The sequence below is a fragment of the Peromyscus maniculatus genome, chromosome 14 (assembly GCF_049852395.1).
Source record: "Peromyscus maniculatus bairdii isolate BWxNUB_F1_BW_parent chromosome 14, HU_Pman_BW_mat_3.1, whole genome shotgun sequence".
Classification (NCBI taxonomy): domain Eukaryota; kingdom Metazoa; phylum Chordata; class Mammalia; order Rodentia; family Cricetidae; genus Peromyscus; species Peromyscus maniculatus.
In genome coordinates this window covers 43,079,690-43,102,766 of record NC_134865.1, presented here as the reverse complement: position 1 = coordinate 43,102,766, position 23,077 = coordinate 43,079,690, and the positions used below count along the sequence as shown (strand labels likewise).

General features: G+C 41.7%; 1 protein-coding gene across 1 annotated transcript in view; it reads right to left on the bottom strand.

The window, feature by feature from the left end:
• Arid4a (AT-rich interaction domain 4A) overlaps nt 1-23,077 on the bottom strand; it is a 71,594-nt gene that overhangs the window by 18,337 nt on the left and 30,180 nt on the right. Inside the window, exons 12-18 of the mRNA XM_006990713.4 lie at nt 11,820-11,892; nt 10,884-10,978; nt 10,633-10,730; nt 9,564-9,795; nt 6,146-6,396; nt 3,805-4,005; nt 440-524 (exon numbers count right to left, since the gene is read on the bottom strand). Coding sequence (XP_006990775.1) covers nt 440-524; nt 3,805-4,005; nt 6,146-6,396; nt 9,564-9,795; nt 10,633-10,730; nt 10,884-10,978; nt 11,820-11,892 — 1,035 coding nt within the window. The remainder of the gene's footprint in view (nt 1-439; nt 525-3,804; nt 4,006-6,145; nt 6,397-9,563; nt 9,796-10,632; nt 10,731-10,883; nt 10,979-11,819; nt 11,893-23,077) is intronic.

Here is a 23,077-nt window from a genome sequence, read left to right as displayed (position 1 = left end):
CAGCAGGAACTGTGGCTGGAAGGTGTGGGCAAGTGTACCGTGGGCCAGCAGACCGCTTTGACATGGTGGAAGTAAGAGGAAGGACAGTGGATTTCCAGAGTGATGGGGTCCTCTGGGTAGCTCTAATGACGAGAACGGCACTGCACATCTGTCCAAACCTTCTGAAGGCACAAGGACCCAGAGTTGCCTGACACCTCGGATGTACACACCACCCCAGTGTAGACTGCGGCCTTTACCAACTAGAACAAACGGTCTCCTCTGGTGAGGGTAGGGCCGACAGTGCAGAAGGCCATACCCACCTAGGGCAAAAAGCACACTGGAAATCCCGTACCTTCTCATTCTTGCATTGAATGTAAAACTACTCTACATCAGCATCTTATAGAAAAGATACACCTTGAATAACCTCTCTATCGCCAGTGATATGAATGTATGAACATACCTTAACTTTCTTCTTTTGTTTTTTCTTTGGTCCACCTTTGTCCAAGGGCCAGATTATCCTGTCAGCCTTTACCCATTCATCATACCTTAAAAAAAAAGTTTAGCTTTCACAATGATATCCTATTTGAAATATATTCACACACACACCCTGCATGCTCCAGTTTCTAGTGTTGGCAAAACTGTAAGGAGACTAGGAACTGCCTGTTGGTAAGACATGCTAGCAGCTGTCCTAGGTACTCAGTATAGCCACTAGTGATAAAGCCATAATTACAGAGAAAAAACCAAACCCGGTGGTGGTGCATGCCTGGGATCCCAGCACTTAGGAGACAGAGGCAGGCCGGTCTCTGTGAGTTCGAGACCAGCCTGGTCTACAAAGCACGTTCCAGGACATTACACAGGAAAACCCTGTCTTGAAAAATTCAAAAAAGCTGGGTGGTGGTGGCGCATGCCTTTAATCCCAGCGCTTGGGAAGCAGAGGCAGGAAGATCTCTGTGAGTTCAAGGCCAGCCCGGTCTACACAGCAAGATCCAGGAAAGGCACAAAGCTACACAGAGAAACCCTGTCTCGAAAAACCAAAAAAGAAAAAAAAGAAAAATTCAAAAAAAAAAAAAGAGAGGGGAGAGAGAGAGAGAGTGAGTGAGTGTGTGTGTTTCTCAGAATTAAGAGTTTCAGGGGTCTGGGTTAGCAAACTCTTGATTCTAAACTATCCGAACTGTTTTGTTTCCCAAAACTCTCACAATCTGAATTTATCAGAAGATTTTTGTACTAGAATTCATTCTATGGATAATATAAAGATGTCAATTTGCAAGCAATCAGCTCCCAATCATTTATCAAGTCCCCTTTTCTTGTCCTCCCCAGAGCCCTAGTATCTGTTATTCCTAATAAAACTTTATTATGAAATGTGTCACTATTAAGACTGAAGTTAGAGATATTTGTATTTAATTTAATTTCCTTTATCTACATTTATTTTCTTTAGCCCAAGATGAAGACTCATGTCCCTTGACCCTTCTTCAAAACACTGTCAACACTTGAATTTCAACATAATCTTTCCCATTACTAGGAAGAGATAAATAGATTAAATTATTCAGAACTAAATAACACTTCTTGCATTACACAAATGCAGTTATTTATAGTATTCAGTAACATTGTAAACTAGTTACCATGGAGACAACAAAGCACATAGCCCATGGTACAGGTTTTAGCTGCCCTGGTACCATGAAGCCTATACTAGAGCCGAAAAACCATTTCCTGGTAGATTACCAGACTCTAAAACTTTCGGAACAGGGATGACTATTAAAATCTTATTCATAAACATTTTTTAAAAATTGGTTTTTTAAGAAAGGGTTTCTCTGTGTAGTCCGGGCTGTCCTGGAACTCACTCTGTAGTCCAGGCTGGCTTGAACTCATAGAGATCTGCCTGCCTCTGCCTTCTGAGTGCTGGGAGTAAATGTGTGTGCCACCACTGTCCCACCTATAAATATTTCTTAATTTGGTCATTTCCTGAGGTCCTACTAAAATACCAGGCATTATAAAACATACAGAGAATAGATGGAACAAGGCCTTGCTTCCATGTCTGATATAAAAACAGAGATACTGTATAATCGAGTACAGTCTAGTAAATACAGTGAGAAAGATATATACCCAACCTAGGGCTAAAAAGAAGAAAATGTCTTGCTCATAAGTTTCCCAGAACACATCGGACCAAACAAAGCCCAGGCTGTCCTGTGTGGAGGAACTCCGGGTGGCCCACCCTGGCCTGGTCTGAGTGGGGTGTCAGGCAGGTACTTCTAGCAGCTACAACAGGGCTCCGCTCACACTTGCGGATTCTCCCATTTTAGAAACATGACTAAATTATCTAGAAACTAGAAGGATTCTTTGAAAGCCAGAATTATACTAGCTTTCAGGAAGATTTATGGACAACCAAAGACGTATGAGTCATCAGTGGGTGACTAATGAGGACAATGACAGAACCTGAGCATGTGACAAAGGACTACTGGTTAGAGTCAGAAAGGAAAGCCTTAAGAAAACGAGAAAGGTGACAGGAAAGAGATATTCTAGCACAACAGGGCTGCACACAGGGTGGACGGCTGTGAACAAACTTGAATCTGAGGAGAAATGTGACCGAACATGCTGCTGCTGCTGCTGCCTGAGTTGGGAAGTAGTCCCTCTCCGAATTTATCAAGACACAGAGACTCTGCCTCGTTATTAAGACCCTGTGAGGTTGTGCTCACGGCTGAGAGACTCACTATGTGCTAGGCACCGTTCTATGCACTGTATGTGCTAGTTAACAAGGGGATTATAATTCTACAACTTATTTATACAGTAAGGACCCTGAAGTCCCCAATCTGGAGAGGGGGGAACTGAGTCAGGACAGAGCACACAACTAGTGTGTAGAAAAGGTGTGTGGCAATGTGTCAACCCAGAGCAGTCTGCATCCACACAGACACAGACACAGACACACAGACACACAGACACTCACACTTTCAAAAGGCTTAAGAGAAAAGCCATTCTAAGTCAAACAAACTCAGAATGGCTGGGCCTCAGGGTTGGTCTAGCTGGTCTGACTCTCGAGGCCAGACTGAGCTGTCTTCCCTTGAACGTGACCAATTTCACAGAACATCACACCAGACAAGTCTGCTCCTTGCCCATGGAGGATCAAAACAAATCAGACAACTCCCTAATCGTGTCTGAACACAGAAAATACAGGGAACATTGTCCAAGCCACAAAAATGACAAAATATCCTCTCTCTCTAACTAATGAGCCACTTCCGCTTCTGTACCAATTACAGGATTAACTTGGATCTAGCCTTCCCTCTTTCTAGGTAAGATTTACTAAGAGAACCAATCACAGACCTACGTCAGCTTCCTGACTGTGTGCACACACAACGAAGATTTTCTTAAACCTACAGCACAACAAAAGCTCAAATCTAAGTCCTACCCAGGACGGATTTTAATTACTTAGCCAACTCAAAATTCTTACAGTGCCTGACACGGGCTTGACTTCTCACAAAGGAAACAAAGATGTGCATGGCCAAGAGGTGCGGGCCTCACCCCAGAGTGCTGGACTATCGCCAACTCCTGAGGTGGGCCCCGCTGTCACAGACTTAGCCATCACCCTGGGACAGTGATGCCCCATGGCTTCCCCTCAAGTGTTCTGCCACCCTATAAAAAAGGAATAAACTCAGTTGTCCCAAGGGCAGAATGTTCTGCTGGTCTCTGGTGGAAGGCACTGACAGTTTATAAAACAGTGCAAAAATCCAAGTCCTCAAAAACATGGACCCAAGGTGTGCCTTACAAACACCCTCAAGAGTTTCCTACAACACTGCTCCTTTTTAACCACCTAAAAGAACATGCTTTATTGCTCACCTGACATTCCATCCATAATAATGCACCAAGTATAAAACCTCCCCGTCGTCGATCTCGGTGCCTTTGATGCTGGCTTCATAAATTTTCTGAGTCTTTCCTCGGCCATACTTCACTTTGACTCTGGTTCCGGTCAGGCAGGGTTCGGTGTCGTCTCCCTCGTCATCGTCCTCTTCCGAGTCACATTTGCTTTCCGTTTCTTCCCTGCAGCGGATGACAACATTGATAACGCTACTAAGCACTCCGGGGAGGACCAAACACAAGGGCAAGAGAACCCAGTGTGGAGGGGCTGTACGACCTACGTTCCCTTAGGAACATGTCAGTGGAGGAGGAGGAGAAGAAGGAGGAGAAGGAGAAGATTTGATGGACTACTTACTAAGGAATTTATTATGTAGAAGTGCACTGTACAAAGGTAAACCCATACTTCTTAAAGGCCAATCAATAATCACAGTTAATGATGATGCAGTCAATAAATCACTTTAAACAAACAAACAAAAAATTAAAACCATATGCCCTGGAATGGCCTTTGGAATTCATACTCAAGTGCCACCTTACTTGTGAGAATGTTCTGAAGCTATTTTGTAACTTCTTGCAACTACCTGTCTTAAATCTCCTTTAGCAGTACTGTGTTCTCACTTCAGAGTGGTTCTTAGCAAGACACACTGTTTGGTGTGTAAAATAATGAACAAGAGCTGCCTCCCTTAGTAACCCTGTCTCTTAAACTGGTTCATGTTGACATGAGACTACTTGTTGAAATTATAAGACAGTGATGGTGGAACAAAGCTTTCTAGGTTTTGTTGGTTTCCAGTTCCATTTCCAACTCCTTTGCCAGCAGCTTTTCTTTGTTTTAATAATTACACATAGAGGGAATTCACATGAGAAGTCCGATGGTATTTGGAATCTGTAACCATAAAGTGTATTGCCTATTAACCTGGCGAGGATTCAGAAGACATGCATGAGGTGTTCTAAGAATTTCAAAAGCTTCAGGAGCAGTCTTAAGGTCTCGTGTACAGGGTGTCACTGCAGTGGCGCCCCTCGGCACATGACTGAAGCCTTGATAACTCGTTTGCATCAGGGATATCTGCTCTCCAGGGACACTTCTCATGAATATCCTGAAGAAATCATTCCAAAGCACATATAGAAATTTCCAGGATTCCTGGTACAGGCTAAGAATATGCCCTGTTTGTTATTTGTACACTCAACTTTTATTTAATAGAATAGAATATTATCCTTCACATTGAAGATTGAATTCTGTGTTCTAAAATATTTACTCCATTTATGTATCAAGTATTTTAGCCATATATTTATTTATATAGACTCATTATTATAATTAGACCCTACTTTTTAAATAGCTCACCTTTATTTAGTGTTTTAAATATTTAAATACTGTACTCATTATTCTCAGCTCCCAATTATTTCCTGCTACTTTTTAAATCCTAATTACACTTTATTTACAACTTTTTAGAACTAAACTACTTCAGCCACTTTCCTCAAATCTGGCTCCAGATCTCAAACTTCTAGAAGATTTAGCATTATATAATAAAATAACTGGAAAAAAAAACTGGAGAAGATCTTCTGTTTTCAAGTAAGTGCCTTATGCTGTTGTTCTAAAACTTCCTTTTTATTAATATCTAAAAAATGAGTAAATCCATTTGATCCCACGACAAAATGGCCCACGACACGGCCCAGTGAGGCATCACTTTGATCTAGCTCAACTGCCTAATTTTGGGCTTTTTAAGTCACTTCAATCCATGCAAGTCTAATACATGGAAACAAATACAGTTTTCACTCAACAGCAAATAGAATGGACATTAAAAAGCTGGAATTTATGATGAGATGTGGGGCAAGAATGTCTTTACAAACTGGAATCAGGGGTGCATGCCACTTACTCTATACAACTGGAAAAGACAAATGGCGTCAATAAAGCTAACACACAGAAACATCTGCTAGCACTGTGCACCCATGTGTCTGTTAGCTTTCCCACGGTGTACCTTTTTTAACATGGAAATTTTGCTGTCGCTGTTTCCTCTTGTCCACTTCCTCCATTTTTCTCCAGCTCCCTTCCCTGCTGTCAACTGCAGGGCCTTTCTTTTGACTGGGTGGCGCAGCCTTCTTTGAGGCCACTGTTTAGGGCACAAGTGCTATTAAAATGGTGCGACCAGTATATTCTCCAATCCCGAAAGGCAATACACATCATCTTCACAATGTGTCTCACCTTCATCAGACAAGAGGAACGGAAGTCCCAATAAGAAGACATTCCCTCACACCTGAATCTCTAAGCAGGAAGAGAGTGCTGCTGGACCCCAGACAGGTGCCTCTGGAGAACAGACATAAGACAATGTACCTCTCTTGGCTTTTCTCTTCCTCTTCCTCTGAGTCTTTCTCAGAATCCTCTTGCTTTTTAAGTTTCCTCTCTTTGGGCTTTGGTGTGCTTTTTCTCCCGAGTAGCAGCTCATTGTCTTTTTTCTCGGCTGTTTCATAGTCGTCATCGACATCCTTATTTTCTGTATCGTCTCTGATGAAGTTTTCTTCTATTTTTTCTTCTTCTATTTCTTTTTTAATAGAATTTGCATCTCGAACAATTTTCCTCCGCCCCTAATGGAGGGGATAAAAGCTTTTAGAGAGCTAACACTACAAATGAAGAGAAGGCAGAGAAAGATAGCTTTGCAGCTTTCTCTGAGGGTTGACAGCAGTGAATCTGCTGCACCCTGGCCTGGGAGCAGAAGCTGAACAACAATTCACTCCTATGTATTATTCCTTTGGAAGTCAAAGATGACTCACTATAAATCTCTTAATTATGTCTAACACTACATGATCCCTGGACACATTATTATGCATATTCATAAGAAAACTCTTTTCTCCTAGGGCTAGGAGTGCAGCTCAGTGGGAACGCTACAATACCTGCTAACCATGGTTAAGAAATGTGAGATGAATTATCTACACGCTAATGACAGAATTCCCTACTAGTTATGTTGCGCTGGCAAGATGGGCCAGAGTAAAGGTACACACTTGCCACCAGGCCTGACGACATGAGTTCATGACCTATCTGGACTCACATGGTGCAAGGAGAGAGCGACTTCCACAATTATCCTCTGACCTTCACATATGCGCATGCACATATGCGCGTGCATACACACACACACACACACACACACACACACACACACACATACACAGCAAATGTTTTTAAATAAAATGTTTAAGTTACTAAGGATAATCTTCATAAACCCACCCTCTAACTTATGACCTCTTTGAAAGTTCTGTGATCTCCAATCTCATTGTTTATTAGAATAAAAATCAAATAGCAATATATTTTCATACAATAAAAATCAAATATCAGTATATTTATGTGTTATTATGCTTTAAGGACCTAATGGCACCAATGTCTAAAAAGTGAGATTGTGGACTGGAGAGGTGGCTCAGTGGTTAAGAGCACTGGCTGCTCTTCCAGAGGGCCTGAGTTGGTTCCCAGCACTCTTATCGAGTGCTCACTACTGCTTAGAACTCCAGCTCCAGGAGACCCAGCTTCAGGACTTTGAGGGTACCCACACACAAGTGAAACATACACATACATATAAAAACGAACGAACAAACGTACTAAAGAGGGAGATTTCTTTGAGTGAGGACCCAGAGCATTCACGGGGTTCCAGGAGGCACTTGTGCTGTCTCCTGTGGCCTCTACCAAACCTCCAGCATGCCAACTGACTAGGAAACTCACGAGCCTCTTCAAGACCTTCTCAATTTTCCTGCAAGTCAGCCTACTATGATGGCAGAACACAGGAGGGATTTTAAAAAAAAAAAAAAGGGGGAAAAATAAAGAAGGAGCTGGGGAGGAGGCTCAGCATGTAGGAGTGTTCACTGTGCAAGCCTGAGGACCTGGGTTCAAATCCCTTGCACCCACCTCAAAAAAAAAAAAAAAAAGCCACACATGCACCAATAACCCCATTGTTGGGGGTGGGGCAAGGGCCAGACAGCGGGTCACTAGGATTGCTGGCCACAACCTACTTCTGGGTAGAGAGAGGATAAGTTTCAAGGGACCAAGGCAGAGAGGGACCCCCCCCACGCACCCCAAAACAAAAATTGAACAGTTGAATAAGGTTAGGTATAGTTCACCCCGGTAATCCCAACACTTGAAAAATGGATGCTGAAGGGTCAGAAGTTCTAAGTTATCCACAGCTATATAGTGAGTTGAGTCTAGCCTGAGCTATTATGAGTCCCTCTCTAAAATTAAAATAAATAACAAAACTTTAAAATAAAATAAAGAACTTAAATTTACATATTTCATGAAATTCACTAAAAGATTGCACTTATTAGATGACAGAATGGTCAGTTTAAAAGCAGGATTTGTGGATGCTGGAGAGATGGCTCACTGATTAAGAGCACTGATGCTCTCACAAAGAACCTGGGTTCAATTCTCAGCACCCACATGGTGGCTCACAACCACCTGTAACTCCAGTTCCAGGGGGTCTGGTGCCCTTTCCTGGCCTCTGAGGGCTCCAGGCATGCATGCGACACACAGACATACATGTAGGTAAACACTAATACACACAAAATAAAAATGAACAAACCTTTTTAAAAAGAGAGAAAAATAGTGCCTCCCCCCCCAAAAAAAAAACCCCACAATTTCTGAACAACTACAAGAAAAGGTAACTTCACCATTCCCTTCCAACAACAAATAAGATACATTAAGAACTGAAAGCCAGGCGTGATGGTGCACGCTTTGAATCCCAGCTCTTGGGAGGCAGAAGTAAGCAGATCTCTGTGAGTTTGAAGACAGCATGGTCCAGGACAGTGAGAGATACATAACAGAGAGACCCTGTCTCAAAAAACAAAAACAAAAGAAGGAACCAAAAATTGAGCGTACGGTAACCCATAAAATGATAAATCATAAATCATATGTAGCTACCACTGAGCATGGATCAGAAGAGTGAACGGTAATCCTTTATAAATCTTTAGTCAATGGAGAGAGAGAGAGAGAATGTGTGTGTGTATGAGAAAGAGTGTGTGTGTGTGTGAAAGAGAGAGAGAGAAGATAAAATCAATGTGTGCACAATCAAGCTGTACAGTATGCACACAGATTTACAGATGTGGCACAGGAATTATCAAGAGGAATTCACTCAACTAGTTAATGAGCACTTCCTATGTGCTGTGCTTCTTTATTCTGGAAGCCCGGGGTCTCGTTAATGAGCAAAATCAACACTCACCCTTGCCTTCAAGAATGCAGCTCTGGTACAGAGGGAGGAAAAGAGAGAAACCCAACCCAGACATTCCAGACTGGAGTGAGAAAGGAGGAAGGTAGCAGCAATTATAAAGACAGTGCAGGTTTCACTGGGGTGACATTTTAGCAAGAAACTTAAGAAGAGAGAGGACATGGGACTGAGCCAGAAGACGGACCCGAGCAGACTGGGAATTCTGTAGGTGTGTGTGTCGCTTCTGTCCACCTGGTTAGGTGGTTTCGTGCTGTGCAGCCCAGGTGAACGCATGACAAAGGCCCTTGCCTCGGGATCCTGAGTGCTGAGGCATGAGGCACCCACCATGCCTGGTGAGGAGGAGCTTTCCAAGTAGAGGAAGTAAAACGTGTTGTCCGGGAAAGGTCGCTACGATAACCTTGTTACAACCTTACTAAATACTGCAACAGAAACTAGGAGGACTACCCAAACCCCACGCGTGTGTGTGTGTGTGTGTGTGTGTGTGTGTGTGTGTGTGTCCCCACAGTAAAAGTTTTAAACTAATGCATGAAGCAGATGACACCCAACACTCACTCTTGGAGACTTCAGGTCTGTGTCTTCTCTGTCGCTGTCACTGTTGGAATCTGTATTCTCCTCGGGCTCACTCTTCACGTCCATTAAAGGCATTTCCTGGTCCACTTTTAGAGCCTCTTCCATTGAGTCTTCCAAGTCTTTTGTTTCCACTTTTACTTTTGGTTCATGGTGGTGAATAGTTCGGAACTGAATATTTGCAGAACGGCAGTACTCCTCAAAACCATAGAGATATCTAAACACACACAAGGTTCATCTTAAGAAATCTTAGTCTTTGCATTTATCATGAATATAAGGTGCATAAATAGCAAAACCCAAGGCTTTAAAAAGCATTCTTTGTATGTTAGTAATCTCTGAACGCCTTTGATACAATAAACACAGGTACCAAAAACTAAAACATTGTCCTGAGAACCCAAGACTGTTACAATTTAACAGAGCCACCTCAGAACACTGCTCTAGAACAGAGGTTCTCAACCTGTGGGTCATGACTCCTTTAAGAGTTGAATGACCCTTTCACAGGGGTCATCTAAGATCACCAGAAAACATAGATATTTACATCACGATTCATATATGAAGTAGCAACAAAAATAATTTTATGGTTGGGGGCCACCACATGAGAAAACTGGATTAAAGGGCTGCAGCATTAGGAAGGTTGAGAACTATTGCTCTAGAACATGTATGTAATGAAAACTATAGCCTATGAGCTGGAACTGCAGATGATGAGCACCCCACATCCCTGACTTTAAAAAGGAAATCAGCATCACATGGGAAATAGAATACCTTTCAGTCACAAGTGTCTCCCAGCCCACACGTGAACATTTGCTTTCCTTGTCTGGAGTGCTAATGCCTTAAAAGGAGGTTGTTCCCTGCAAATGTTTGTTTCATTTTTCATTTTTTTGGTTTTCAAGACAGGGTTTCTGTGTGTGGCCCTGGCTGTCCTGGAACCCTCTGTAGCCCAGGCTGGCCTTGAGCTCAGAGATCCACCTGCCTCTGCCTCCCAAGTACTAGGATTAAAGGTCTGTACCACCACACCCGGCTGACATTTACTCCTTAATGAAGCCAGACTACTTACTTTCTATAAGCAGTTTTTACATTGTAGGACGCAGCTGAGTTCAAAATTGGAATGCCAAGGTCCATATAAATTTGCTTCCACACAGCACCACTGTCAATCTAGAAAATTACGATTTTGTTAACAATTGTCAAAGAAAATAATCATTACACTAGCATTCTGTGTCCTTTAAAAAATGCATACATCAATGCAACATCAAACAATCAAACTCCTCATCACACAAACACATATTTCCCAAGCAATGTTATACTTACCTTGTCACATCCCCCCTGATGATAGACCAGTCTAAAGAGCTTGAAGAGATTGAGATCTTTATAGCCCAAAACAGGTGGTTTGTTGATTGGAGTACCTTTTTTAATGTCAGAGGGAAAAATAAAGCATTTAGTCAAACGAAAAACACTACTTTGAAAGTAAAGATAGTGACTTCTAGTTTGGCAAAATCCATTAATTGGAGGTATACATTTAAAGATCCTTAAATCACACAAGACAATCTCCTCTGTGTTCTTTATACAGTTGTGTAGGCTCTCTGGATTTTAGAAGCCACACACTTCTATTACCAATCAAGTTACCTCTCTACCACGGAATGGCTAAAACCAAGTTAACAACTAAGACTGCTACGTGTGGCTGCCATTGCTGGTTCACTACAGCTTAAGCAAAGGGAGCAGGTAGGTTATGGCTCCACTCCGGCTCTTAAACACATGGAAAGCTGTGTGCGGGTCTCTGCAGGATTACTTCTCAAAGCCCCAGAATGGCTAGGGCCAAATTACCTGAGGATTTCCTAGGACTAAAATGTCAGAGTGTGATGATTTAGAATGGTTCTATTTCTTCTATTGCTACGGAAATCCTGTCCGACTCAGAAAGAGAACGTGGTCCATTATCTTCAGCTTTTGGAGACCAAGGATCAGGTGGATTTACTTGCCTGAGCACAGCATTACCACTGTAATAAATGACTACACAGAGTAACGTTATGATCGGTCACTTTCTACTTCTATTTTAATCTTTTCATAAATACAAGGGAGACCAAATTTAATTATGTAAATACTGATTTCCTATGCTTTTATTGCAAACATTTAACTGCCATCAGGTATAATTGATTGATCGTGGGCTTTCAGTGGGATATAAGGCATTCATTCCTAAGACAGCAGAAACAATGCCTACACCTCAAACACAGAGCCACAGAAATGACATACCTCTGTCTTCCATAAACTTATAAAGCTGTTGGAGGAAGTTGTCCCTCTCTTCAGGGTCAAGTTCTTCCTCAGGCTGTGAAGGCAAGCACAGTGAACAGAAAGAGATACAATGTTATCTTGGTATCCAGGAACCCCTGGGAGTCACTTTTGAATGCTTTGGCTTTTTTGCTGTAGCCGGGCTCAAACTCTAGGCCTCCCAAACGGTAGGAAAAGTGCTCCACCACTGAGTCTGTTCTCTACCCTTAAGTCACATTCTGATAACAAAGACCTGCTTCAACTGTAGACCAGGCTATCCCTTTCATTTTCCACTCTGACCCTGCCTTGAGTTATCATCAAAAGACTAACAAGAGTCAAGAGGAAGATATTCCAGAATGTAGCAAGACTATTTTTACTTCATTTGACATTATTTGGGAAAAAACAACAACAACAACAAAATGATTATCATATGGTCCATACAAATATATTGGGAGATAAGCACAACAATGACAAATTTTTTTGTTTGTTTGTTTTTCTTTTTCTTTTTCAAGACAGGGTTTCTCTGTGTAGCTTTGGAGCCTGTCCTGGAACTTGCTCTGTAGACCAGGCTGGTCTCGAACTCAAAGAGATCCACCTGGCTCTGCCTCCCCTGGGATTAAAGGCGTGTACCACCACCGCCCCGGCTCAAAAATGTTTTTATATAAAAAGTATCTATTTAAGTGTTCCTATTTAATAATTATATAAATCTAATAGTATTTTTCTATAATATAGATTAAATAAAATATCCTTGGGCTGTCAAGATGGCTCAGGGGGTAGAGGCACTACCACCATGCTTGACCACCAGACTTCAATCCCTGTGTCCCACATGGAGGAAAGAATTGAGTCCATCACACGTGTCACGGCAGGCACACACCACGCACGCACGCACACACACACACACACACACACACACACACACACGTGCGCGCGCACGCAGGCACACACAGAAATAAGTGTTTCAAAAGTACAACATCTATTGATAGATTACCCACCAGCAAATATTTACAGTTTTTCTGGTTTTGTTTTGAGACAGTGTCCCAGGCAGGACAAGCTAACCTCGACTCTTCCTGAACCTCCCACCATCACCTCCCACATGCTGAGACTGTGAGAATACACCACATCTGATTACAGAAATCACTGAAAAGTCAGTGGTACACTGGAGAAATTAATAAAACACTAATGTTTCTTCCATATAAAGGATCATGACTTTAGAGGATAACTTTACTGTGTTCTAAGAGAATAATTCAGACTATTTGCATATTAAAAACGATGTTCAGATAAAAGCAATGTTCAAGCAATAAATATCGATTATTCAGTGCCTAGATGGCAGCAGGCACTTTAAAATCCTGTTAGCCTTTAAGAATTTTAATAGCTAATACTAGAGCCAGGATCAATGAACATGTAGTCGATTAAAATATATAATAAAATCTAGGAGGCAGGAAGATCTCTGTGATTCCAAGGCCAACCTGGTCTACATAGTGAGTGCTACTACAGCCAGAGCTACATAGTAAGACCCTGCCTTGAAAACAAATAAACAAACAAATAAATAAAAAGTTGTTCTTCAATACAAAGAAGCAAAATCAACCCACTGACTACAAATGGGGCACAAATAAGGTTCTAGTAAGCCATGCTAAATTATTCATGATTGACTATAATTTTTACAGGTTAAAAATTGATAGCTTAAAGGCATTAAATTAGTGGATAATAAAGAGCATTTTAGCCGGGCAGTGGTGGCACATGCCTTTAATCCCAGCACTCGGGAGGCAGAGCCAGGCGGATCCCTGTGAGTTCAAGGCCAGCCTGGGCTACAGAGTGAGTTCCAGGAAAGGCACAAAGCTACACAGAGAAACCCTGTCTCGAAAAACAAACAAACAAACAAACAAACAAAAAGAGTATTTTAGACTCTGTGAGGAACCATGTCACAAAATTTAAGTACACTTCTAAGATACAAAATCAATAAAAATTCAATTTACATATACCTACTTTCTTGAAAGGAAATTTCCACCAAAATATAAATCATCTCCTAAGGATTTTTAGATTTCATCTCACCGTCATTTTAAGGAGCTGTGTTGCATACACTAGAAGACGCCTCCCTGTCCTAAAAGCTGCCTCTGCCTGGGATTCAGATCCGCTACTGGGTTTGCTGTCACTGTCCACACGTCCGTCTCGCTCCGCCAGCACCTCTTTATGACTGGGAGCCAGGGGCTGCTGCATTGTTCAAGGACGTAGGTGTGGGAAGGAGCAGGAAGAAGAAAGGTAGAGGACTCTCTGAACCATGAGCCTTCTCCCCTTCGTGATATCAAGCTCCGGAAGAGTAACTACACACTTAGTCAAAATGCCAGCTCAAGGAAGAGGATTTGAAGGATCCAGACAATATATTTACACGATTATAGTGTTAAGAAATGTCTAATGTTATGGGTACCACTATATTCTACTTAGTATTACAAGTAGCTGTTTGTCTACACTATCAGATTTTGACTTTTCTGACAAGAGGCATTATGACTTGAAGTTCAAGTATTTCTTAACCATTAACGCATTACTCAGGAGTTGTACAAGAGCACTGTGGATGAAAATCAGAGCACACGGCACCTTCTATTTTGGCTGCTTTGATTTTGGAAAGTGATGTAGACAGGCAGAAGAGGCCAACAGCACATAATGTGTAAGTGCAGAGTGCGGGAACAGGGGTGGACTGAACGGTTCTGCTGGGGTGCGGCTGCTGTCCGACACTGAAGAAAGCCTTTCAGTGTGGCTGGTAGTCCCCGTACATCAAGCAGCAGGAGATGGGTCTGAGGGACGCTGTGATCGGAAAAGGATAAAGAACTAAACTTGCTGGGTGCACACGCCTGTAATTCCAGCATTTGGGAACAGAGGCAGGAGGATCCAGGACAGCCAGGGCTACACACAGAAACTGTGTCTTGGGGGGAAAAAAAAAAGACCCAGGACCTGCTCGATACCATAGGAGATATGAAGTTTCCAAAGAACTAGGTGCGTGTTTTACAGTTCTCAGCCATGAATGGGACTGACACATTGGAGAGGAAGAGGAAGCCATCACAGCAGTCCAGAAGGAAGAGGAGAAGGATGCTGTAAATCTTGCCTTCGGTGAAGGTGAAGGAGAAGGGGAGGGAGGGAGTTAAGGGTGAGAGGTTCTGTTGGTTGCTTGCTTTTGTCTTTCGTTCTTATCCATGCTGGCTGTGCTCAGGAGGCCTGTGAGCTCTGGGGCGGGGTTACTGTATTCATGGCGTTCATCTCCGATGACTGGCATGTAGTTAGACAGTCACTGTGTGATGAAAAGACATTTCTGCAACTGAATTGAGAAGATTTCCCTTCTGTTTCACACGGGCTGCTAACAACCAATGCTCAGCAACAAAGCCATGAAAACACGGAAGGAGAAGGATGGCCCCAGATGTTCTTAAGACACAGGTGACTGGCAAGACTGCTCACCTGTACCTTCCTCACATACCTCTGGGAATGAATGCTCATTCCGAAATGGCATAAATTCTAGTGACAAATGGATTTTATGCCACTTTATGGGAAGATGAATACAATTTGTTACTTTTTTTTTTTTTTTTTTTAGTGTTTTCTTCTGCAATCTAGGCTAGCCTTGAAATAGCGGCAATCCTCCTGTCCAAGTGCTGAGATTACAGCATGTGCTACAAATGAAGTAACACACACCTCATACACCTCATGCTTGCTGTTAAGTTTCCTAGCTAGAAAATCGACTCTATTGACTATAAATCAGGAATTATTCAAACTGTCAAAATACATATGGAGGCTGGCCTGGAACTTGTAGCTATCCTCCTGCCTCTGCCCCTGACTAGAGTGCTGCAATTGCAAGTGAGCATCACCACTGGTTTAATTTCGCTGTATTTACCCTGTGATAGTCAACATTGAGAAGAGAAACGGGACCACAAGGCCAGCATTTAACTCAGATACCCAACGGTGCACCAGGAGCTTCCTTCCGAGCAGTATCTGAGGGGCAGCTGGGAGAGATGGGAAAGTGAAGACAAGAATGTGAACAGGGGTCAATCCGTGAAAGCCAGACTTTCACAGGTCAGTGATGAAAAGACATAAAACAGCAACACTGATACCAAAATCTAGAGTTCATCCGATAGGGGCTGAAAGCTATTAAAGGTTTTCCAGTGGGCCAATTACAAACAAGCATTGTTAGAGAAGAACTCTTTGGCAAGGTCCAGAAAATCTCAAATTGGTCACAGGAAAAAAGTTATTTAAAAACCACAAGAGTATGAGAGAGATTACTTAAGAGTATACTGTCTAAGAAGAGATATTTTGAAAAAAGGAAAAAAAGTTGTGTCAAAGACTCTAATTAACCTCCAAACAGCAGTCCGACACCTTGTTTCAAACAGTAATTTCGCAAGATTTTACATAATCCACACTTATTCAGAAACTAGGTGATGAGGGTTTAATATGGGCCAGACTCTCAGTGCTGGCTGTCTGGGTCCCCTGGGGAGTAGGGGTGAAAAACAAAATCCCTGGCATGCCTTGGGTTCATTTACAGCATAGGAAAGAAGACACCAAGACCTGAAGGGCTTGTGAAACCTCAGCCTAAGTGTTCTCCTAAGAAAAAATTAGAAAATAGAGAAGGTACTGCTAGTGTGGGCAGTCTGTTTTAAAGGAATCATGGAGTAATGTGCCTAAATTACTTCCATAATCTCTCTCTCTCTCTCTCTCTCTCTCTCTCTCTCTCTCTCTCTCGCTCTCTCTCTCTCTCTCTCTGAAATATACATACATATAACTGGTAAGAGGGCTATGCCGCTTTCATTTCAAAACCAACAAGTCTGTAAAAATAAGCAGGACATTATTTGAGTTGGTCATCTTCACTTGTTCAAATACAGAGCTGCCTATTTTAACAATGATAAGAAAAGATGCATCTTCCTGGTGGCTGATGTTTGGATATAATAGATCACAACACCTCAGTGAAACAGTTACAAAAGACTTTAATTTAAAAAGAAAGTCTTTACAATTTTTAAATGGTTAGAGAGAGAGTTCAGCAGTTAAGAGCACTTGCTGCTCTTGCAGGAAGAAGATTTGGTTCCCAGTACCCACAGTGTCTCGCAATCATCTGTAACTCCCATTCCAGGGGATCTGATGCCTTATTTTGACTTCTGTGGACACCAAGCATGCGCATAGTGTACAAACATACATTCAAACAAAACTCACACACATAAAACAAAATAAATAAATCTAAAAAAAAAATGTAAGAAGAAAAAGCATGGCACAATGGGTGATCTGCGCCGCCGCAGCCTCAGGTACACTGAGGCAGGGCAGGAGACCTGCGTGAGCACAGGGCAGCCTGGGTACGTAGCAACACCCATCTCACAAAACGAGAGAGGGAGATGGAAAGGGAGGGAGGGAGGGAGAGTTTAAAATCTTGATCTTTGATGAACAGAGTTTCAAGTACACAAGCCGACAGTTGAGCAGGAAACGGTGGGATGGAGCTGTAATTCCCAGCACTTGGGAGGTACAGGGAGGAGGAGGAGGAGTTCAAGGTCATCGGCAGCTACAGGGCAAGTCTGAAGACAACCCAGGTTCCAGAGCGCCTGCCTTAGATACAGAGGCGAGATGGCTCAGCCGCCAAGGGTGGTTGTGATTAAGCCGGAAGTGAAAGCAGCAGGACCCATGTGGCAGGAGAGAACCCACTTCTAAAAGTTGTCCTCTAGCCTTGAGACGGACTCTACGGCCTATACCTGCCTCCTCCACCCAAATAAATGTATGCATACACAAATGAGTCAATACAAAACAAGAAAAGTAAGTTTAAAAAACTAAATGGGCGATATTTGTGTAAGGTCCAAGGGTTCTGACAGCAGTGAATTACCTGTACAAGTAGACCTGGAATAAATGTGACATTAAGTAATGCTCAGCACACTGCTTTGAAAGAGAGATGGCATTACATAACATGCTTTAGAAATATTTCAATTCAAAAAGGTAAAAACCACAACCTCTTTTGTGCCCTAAAATTATTTTATTCCCCAAGGGATCACATGGAGTTTCTGTTTTTAAAAAGCTGACTTCAGATCTAGTGCAGAGACAGGCATGGAGGAGGGTAAGTGTGAAATACATCAGCAGGCAGGTGCTACCGCGTTAGTCTAGGGGAAACAGTGGCTGCCTGGACTTCGGCTGGCAGGGTAGTTACTGAAAGAAGTGGGCAGATTAAGGGACTATTCAAGTTGGTAGAAGACAAAGGGTTTGTGTGCCTAAATGGATTGGGTGGGAAGGACCAAGAAAAGAGTCCAGATGCCGTCCGTGTATTCCGTGTATCTCGCTTAGGCAACTGGGTATGGTGCTACCACTAAAATTAATTAGGAATGGCCAGGGAAGGAGAAAGGAAGGTAAGTGAAGCTGTGTGCATACTGAGTTTGAACACTTCCAAATAAAAAGAAATTCCCACCAACAGTTTAATCTAAGTGCCTGTCGCTAAGAGACAGCTGAGATGTGCATATAGATTCAGAGTTATTCTATCATGTGGTTGGGAAGTAACCCAGAAAACAAATGTCACATCATGAGAGCTGAATGCTACTAAGGAGTAAGATGAGCTAAGACACACTTCTGCTTGGCTGAAGGTTTCTGGTGACTGTCAGCAAAGTTGTTCTGCCTGTGATGACAGGACAAGACTTGATACAGTCATGAGGAGTCAGGGACGCCGCGTGTAACCGAGCAGCCTGGCTGGAGGGCAAGCATGGGCAGCAGGTGGGGGGACGCCGGGACCAGAAGTGCAAAATGGGAAGGGTTCGAGGAGGCAAAGACTTCCCGCTCCAGAGCAGAACCCCAGGGACCTGGCTCTCAGACATGCCACACTGGCGACGGGGCCCGAAAGGGCGGCCCGCTGTGGGCTCTAAAGCTACTCCCGGGTAGTGGATAAGGCTTAAGGGCAAAGGCTGCTCCCATTGGAACTTAGGAGTTTCTTCCCAAAGCCGGGGTGGAGACACGGTAACATTCAAAGAAGATGACCTGGTCACAGACAACAAACTGACCCGAGATAGTTGGAGACCCCATGCCACCTGATCCTAAAATTTACAGGATCCATGCCCCACTGTTACACACATGTAGAGCACTTCCGGGAGCCCAAAGGATGTGATATAGTCACAGTAAGACACTGTTTCACAACTTAACAACGTCTCCTTAAAACAACGACATGACTCGTAAACTACTGCCGTTAACTATTTCCATTTGAAATGGTTCATACGTTGTATGTATCCATCAGGATATGATATTGGGGCTATCAAGTTTTTCATACCACTGGAACCTCTTAGATGACACAGATATAAAGTATCATTACATTAAAAGTGTTTTAAACACACACACACACACACACACACACACACACACACACACACACACATAGAGCTGTATTAGAGGGCTGGAGAGATGGCGCCACTGTTAAAAGCACTGACTGCTCTTCTGGAGGACCCAGATTCAATTCCTGGCACCCACATGGTGGTTCACAACCATCTGTAACTCCTCCAGTTCCAGGGGATCTGATACCCTCTTCTGGCTTGCATAGGCACCAGGCATGAAAGTAGTGCACTGATACACATGCAGATATTATAACACCTATACACAGTAATTATTTTGAAAATGTAGCTGTATTTGTGTGAACAAACGTATAAACCTCACTGGTCTCATTAGGTGAATTAGTGCAGTTCAAGCTTTAAGCTAAAACAGTGAAGATTCTTTAAAACTCATTAAGACTTTTCAAAAAAGATTTACTTATTTATTTTATGTGTATGCGTGTTTTATCTGCAGGTATATAAGCGTATCATATGCATGCAGTACCTGAGGAGGCCAAAAGGTGGCACTGGATCCCCTGGAGCTGGAGTTAGAGATGGTTGTAAACTGCCACGTAGGTGCTAAGTACCAAACAGAGGGCCTTTGCATGATCAGCGGGGCTCTGGACCCCTGAGCCATCTCTCCAGCCTACAGTTAGGACATTTTTATTTCCTTGTTTAGAAGTCTAAACTTAAGCAAGTTGTTATATTTGAATGTAAGCGATTCATTGAAGGCTGGTGTTTCAGATTTACTTGAAATTAGTTTAATTGAAGTTATTTGATATAGCTATAATATTTATATTACATTTAAGAACCTATAGCTTTTACTGACAGTTTTCCTGAGTTATCGGGTATTTACTGTGGATCTATATACAAAGTGATTTTGAACAATCATCAGCAAATGTCTTTAATCTACTCGGTCATAGATTGACAAAGGTGACATTTGATTTAAGTACCAAAAAATTAATATTCATATTTCCAGGAATTAAAAAACTCAAGCACTTATGACTTTTACAATAATGGAAAATTATCTTGGGTATCAAATGTAATGGTAATCCCTAGAAAATTCTCAAGATTGGAGAAATGAGTGTATTAATACATTAGACTAAAAAGAACAGTTCTTATAAAAAACTTCACTCATTTTAATTTTCATTGCTAAACATAAAATCTGAAATACAAAGCCATTAAATCAATGATGATTTAAGCTAAAACTAGTTAAATTCCTCTTGATAATTAATCTTCTAACTTCTTACCTTTAGAACATTCTCCTATATTTATCCAATATAATCATAAGTCAAGAAAAGTGAATAACAGTTATCATTATTTATATTAATCTGGACTTTCCAATAAATTTCCAAGCTCAAAAAAAATTTAGTAATGTTTTTTCTAATATAAAATTTTCTTAAAAATTTTTTTCTTAACAAAGACATTTAAATAACACCCACAAGATAATCTCTAGGTTTTCTCCATCATAATTATCTATTTGTTGCAGTTACCAATACAGACAGGAACTACTTTCTGTCAGATTCTCTTCCCAGCACAGTATGAGACATACTGCTTACTCTCAAATCCTGCAGTAGCATATGAGCAGGAAATAAAGTATTAAAGCCAAGAGATACTGCTCCATTGGAAAGCTGCAGACTCCCAAATCTTGCTGCTCCCACTCATGTTGAAACGTCTGACACATGATGGGTAAACAGAGGCTACTGCTCGTCCCCACTGCAGAGATGGACACCACTTGTGGGATTCTGCTGCATACGCCTGCCTGCTGGTCCACACTGGGGGACAGTCGACGGTGCAGTGTAACGGCTTACAAAATGCTGCAAAGGATCTCTAGATTCTGGTAAAGCATCGTCCAGTCCTCCTAAGAAGTACACTATCAATACATCTTAGGTAGAATCATGATCTGTAATGCAATACAACAGCTCAGCCTCACTGGTGTGGGAAAGGCCCAGAATGACTAAGCCAGGTAGGCCCTGGCTTATCAGATTATTCACTATATACCATGCTCATGTTTCTCCCTTTGCTATGTATAGTTTAAAGCATTCCTTGGATGATCAGTATATTACATGTTTTAAAATTATTCTTCAAGACAAGTTAGAATGATTCAGCAACTAAATCTCACTCTAATGCAAGAGCAAAGAAAATGCAGCTGATTTTCCCCCCTAAAACCACCTAAATCTCACTCAAGAAACCCCACTAAGGTGGCCAGAGAACTAGTTTACAACACGTCTGTATCAATAAAGCAAATGCTATGAAAATGAGCATCTGGAAAATAATTTAAAAGAAACTGTATGAATCATGCCTGCATTTTGTGATTTTTTTTTTTTTTTGCTGTTATTTTTTAGGACTAAAGCAACCATGTTCACTAAATTTTAGCAAGTTCATAAGTAACATATTGTAAAAAGATACTATTTTTCTAAGTGTCCTTACATTTTAATTTTTCTTTACTATTACATTCAAATAATAGCCTCTGCTCTATTCATTTTTACTAACATTTTTATCACTCACAGCTTGATGAAACCTTACAATATTATAAAATTAATCACTGTAACATGAGCACTATTTACTATTTTATAGGCACCCTCTGCAACTTCTTACAAAGCTCTTTTTAGCCTCTTTGTTTAAAATTTCAGGGTATTTTCGAAGGGTAGGTAAAATGCATTCTGGAAGGAACACCTATTAAAAGTATTAGCAAAAATAAAGAGACTAACCCTTTTTCGGCATTTGGCAATGTAAGATCCTAATTGATGTTAAATAAAAATCCAGAAGCTAAACCACAGACTGTTAACAGTTCACACCCTGAAAATGTGGCCTATTTACCCTGAAACACACAACCTAAACCTAAATACAGATAAAACACAGCTACCACATCCAATATTCAGTTTTTAAATCCTGGATTTTACCAAATTGTCTCATGACTGTCATTCCTAAAGCTATCTTATGGCTGAGAAAAATACCCTTTACCCTCTAATCCTCTAAAAATAGATTCCTACTGTCTTTTTTACAAGAAACAATTACGCTTGGTTATAAGCTCCACCACATCAGCCACACAATCAATACCTAAAATTTTTACCTAATCCCATTTTTGGCAATCCAAACAATAACTAAATATTTTTTTTAAAAAAAAAATCTTACCTATGTGCTGCATTTCCTTTCAAATGCAAAATGGTTAGCTTCCACTTCTACTTAGTCAGTGCAGGGTCTGGACATGCCAGGCTGATTGGCAAATCTCTGCTGTCCCTCTTAGGGCACAGCGTCCGCGGGGTTATACAGCACTACTTACATTCTCCTCCACATAAAAATCAGACATTACATGAAAGGGAAAGAAAGACAGCCCATTTCAAAGCGGCTGGCAAACCTCCATTGGCAACCTGCCAAGCCTCTGCTAAACCTTCCTGTCTTTCTGAGCATGCTCACTTAAAACCAACAGCATGTTACTATGGCAACTCTGTAGGCAGCCTGGAAGTATGAACCGCCATTCTGATTGCAGAGTGTAAAAAGCCAAATGCTGCAGAGGAGTCACGGGAGAGAGCTAGCATGTACTCTTCCTCACGCCCAAGTCTAGTCCCGGCATTCCAGAAGTGCACATTTGTGCATTTCAACAAACAAAAGCAGCCCACATTTCCAGGGCTAATTTTTTCATGCTCAAATAGATCTTCTTTTTCAGTAAACTCATGCTCTTTGTTTTGCCTCTCAACAACCCAAATCACACTAGAATATTTATCCCAGTTCACAAAACACTGGTGAATAAACAGACAAACACCATGTGAGCAACCACGGTAACTCATGGATGATTTCTATAACCATCCCGTGAACAACACAGCAATATTGCAAAGAAAACCACTCCTGATAAAAATACAACCTAAATCTCTTCTATGATTTGCCAAGACTCCAGAAGAATGTTTCTTTGGGTGTAATTAAGATTTCCTAGAGGGTTTCCAAGTTAGGAGAATCGAG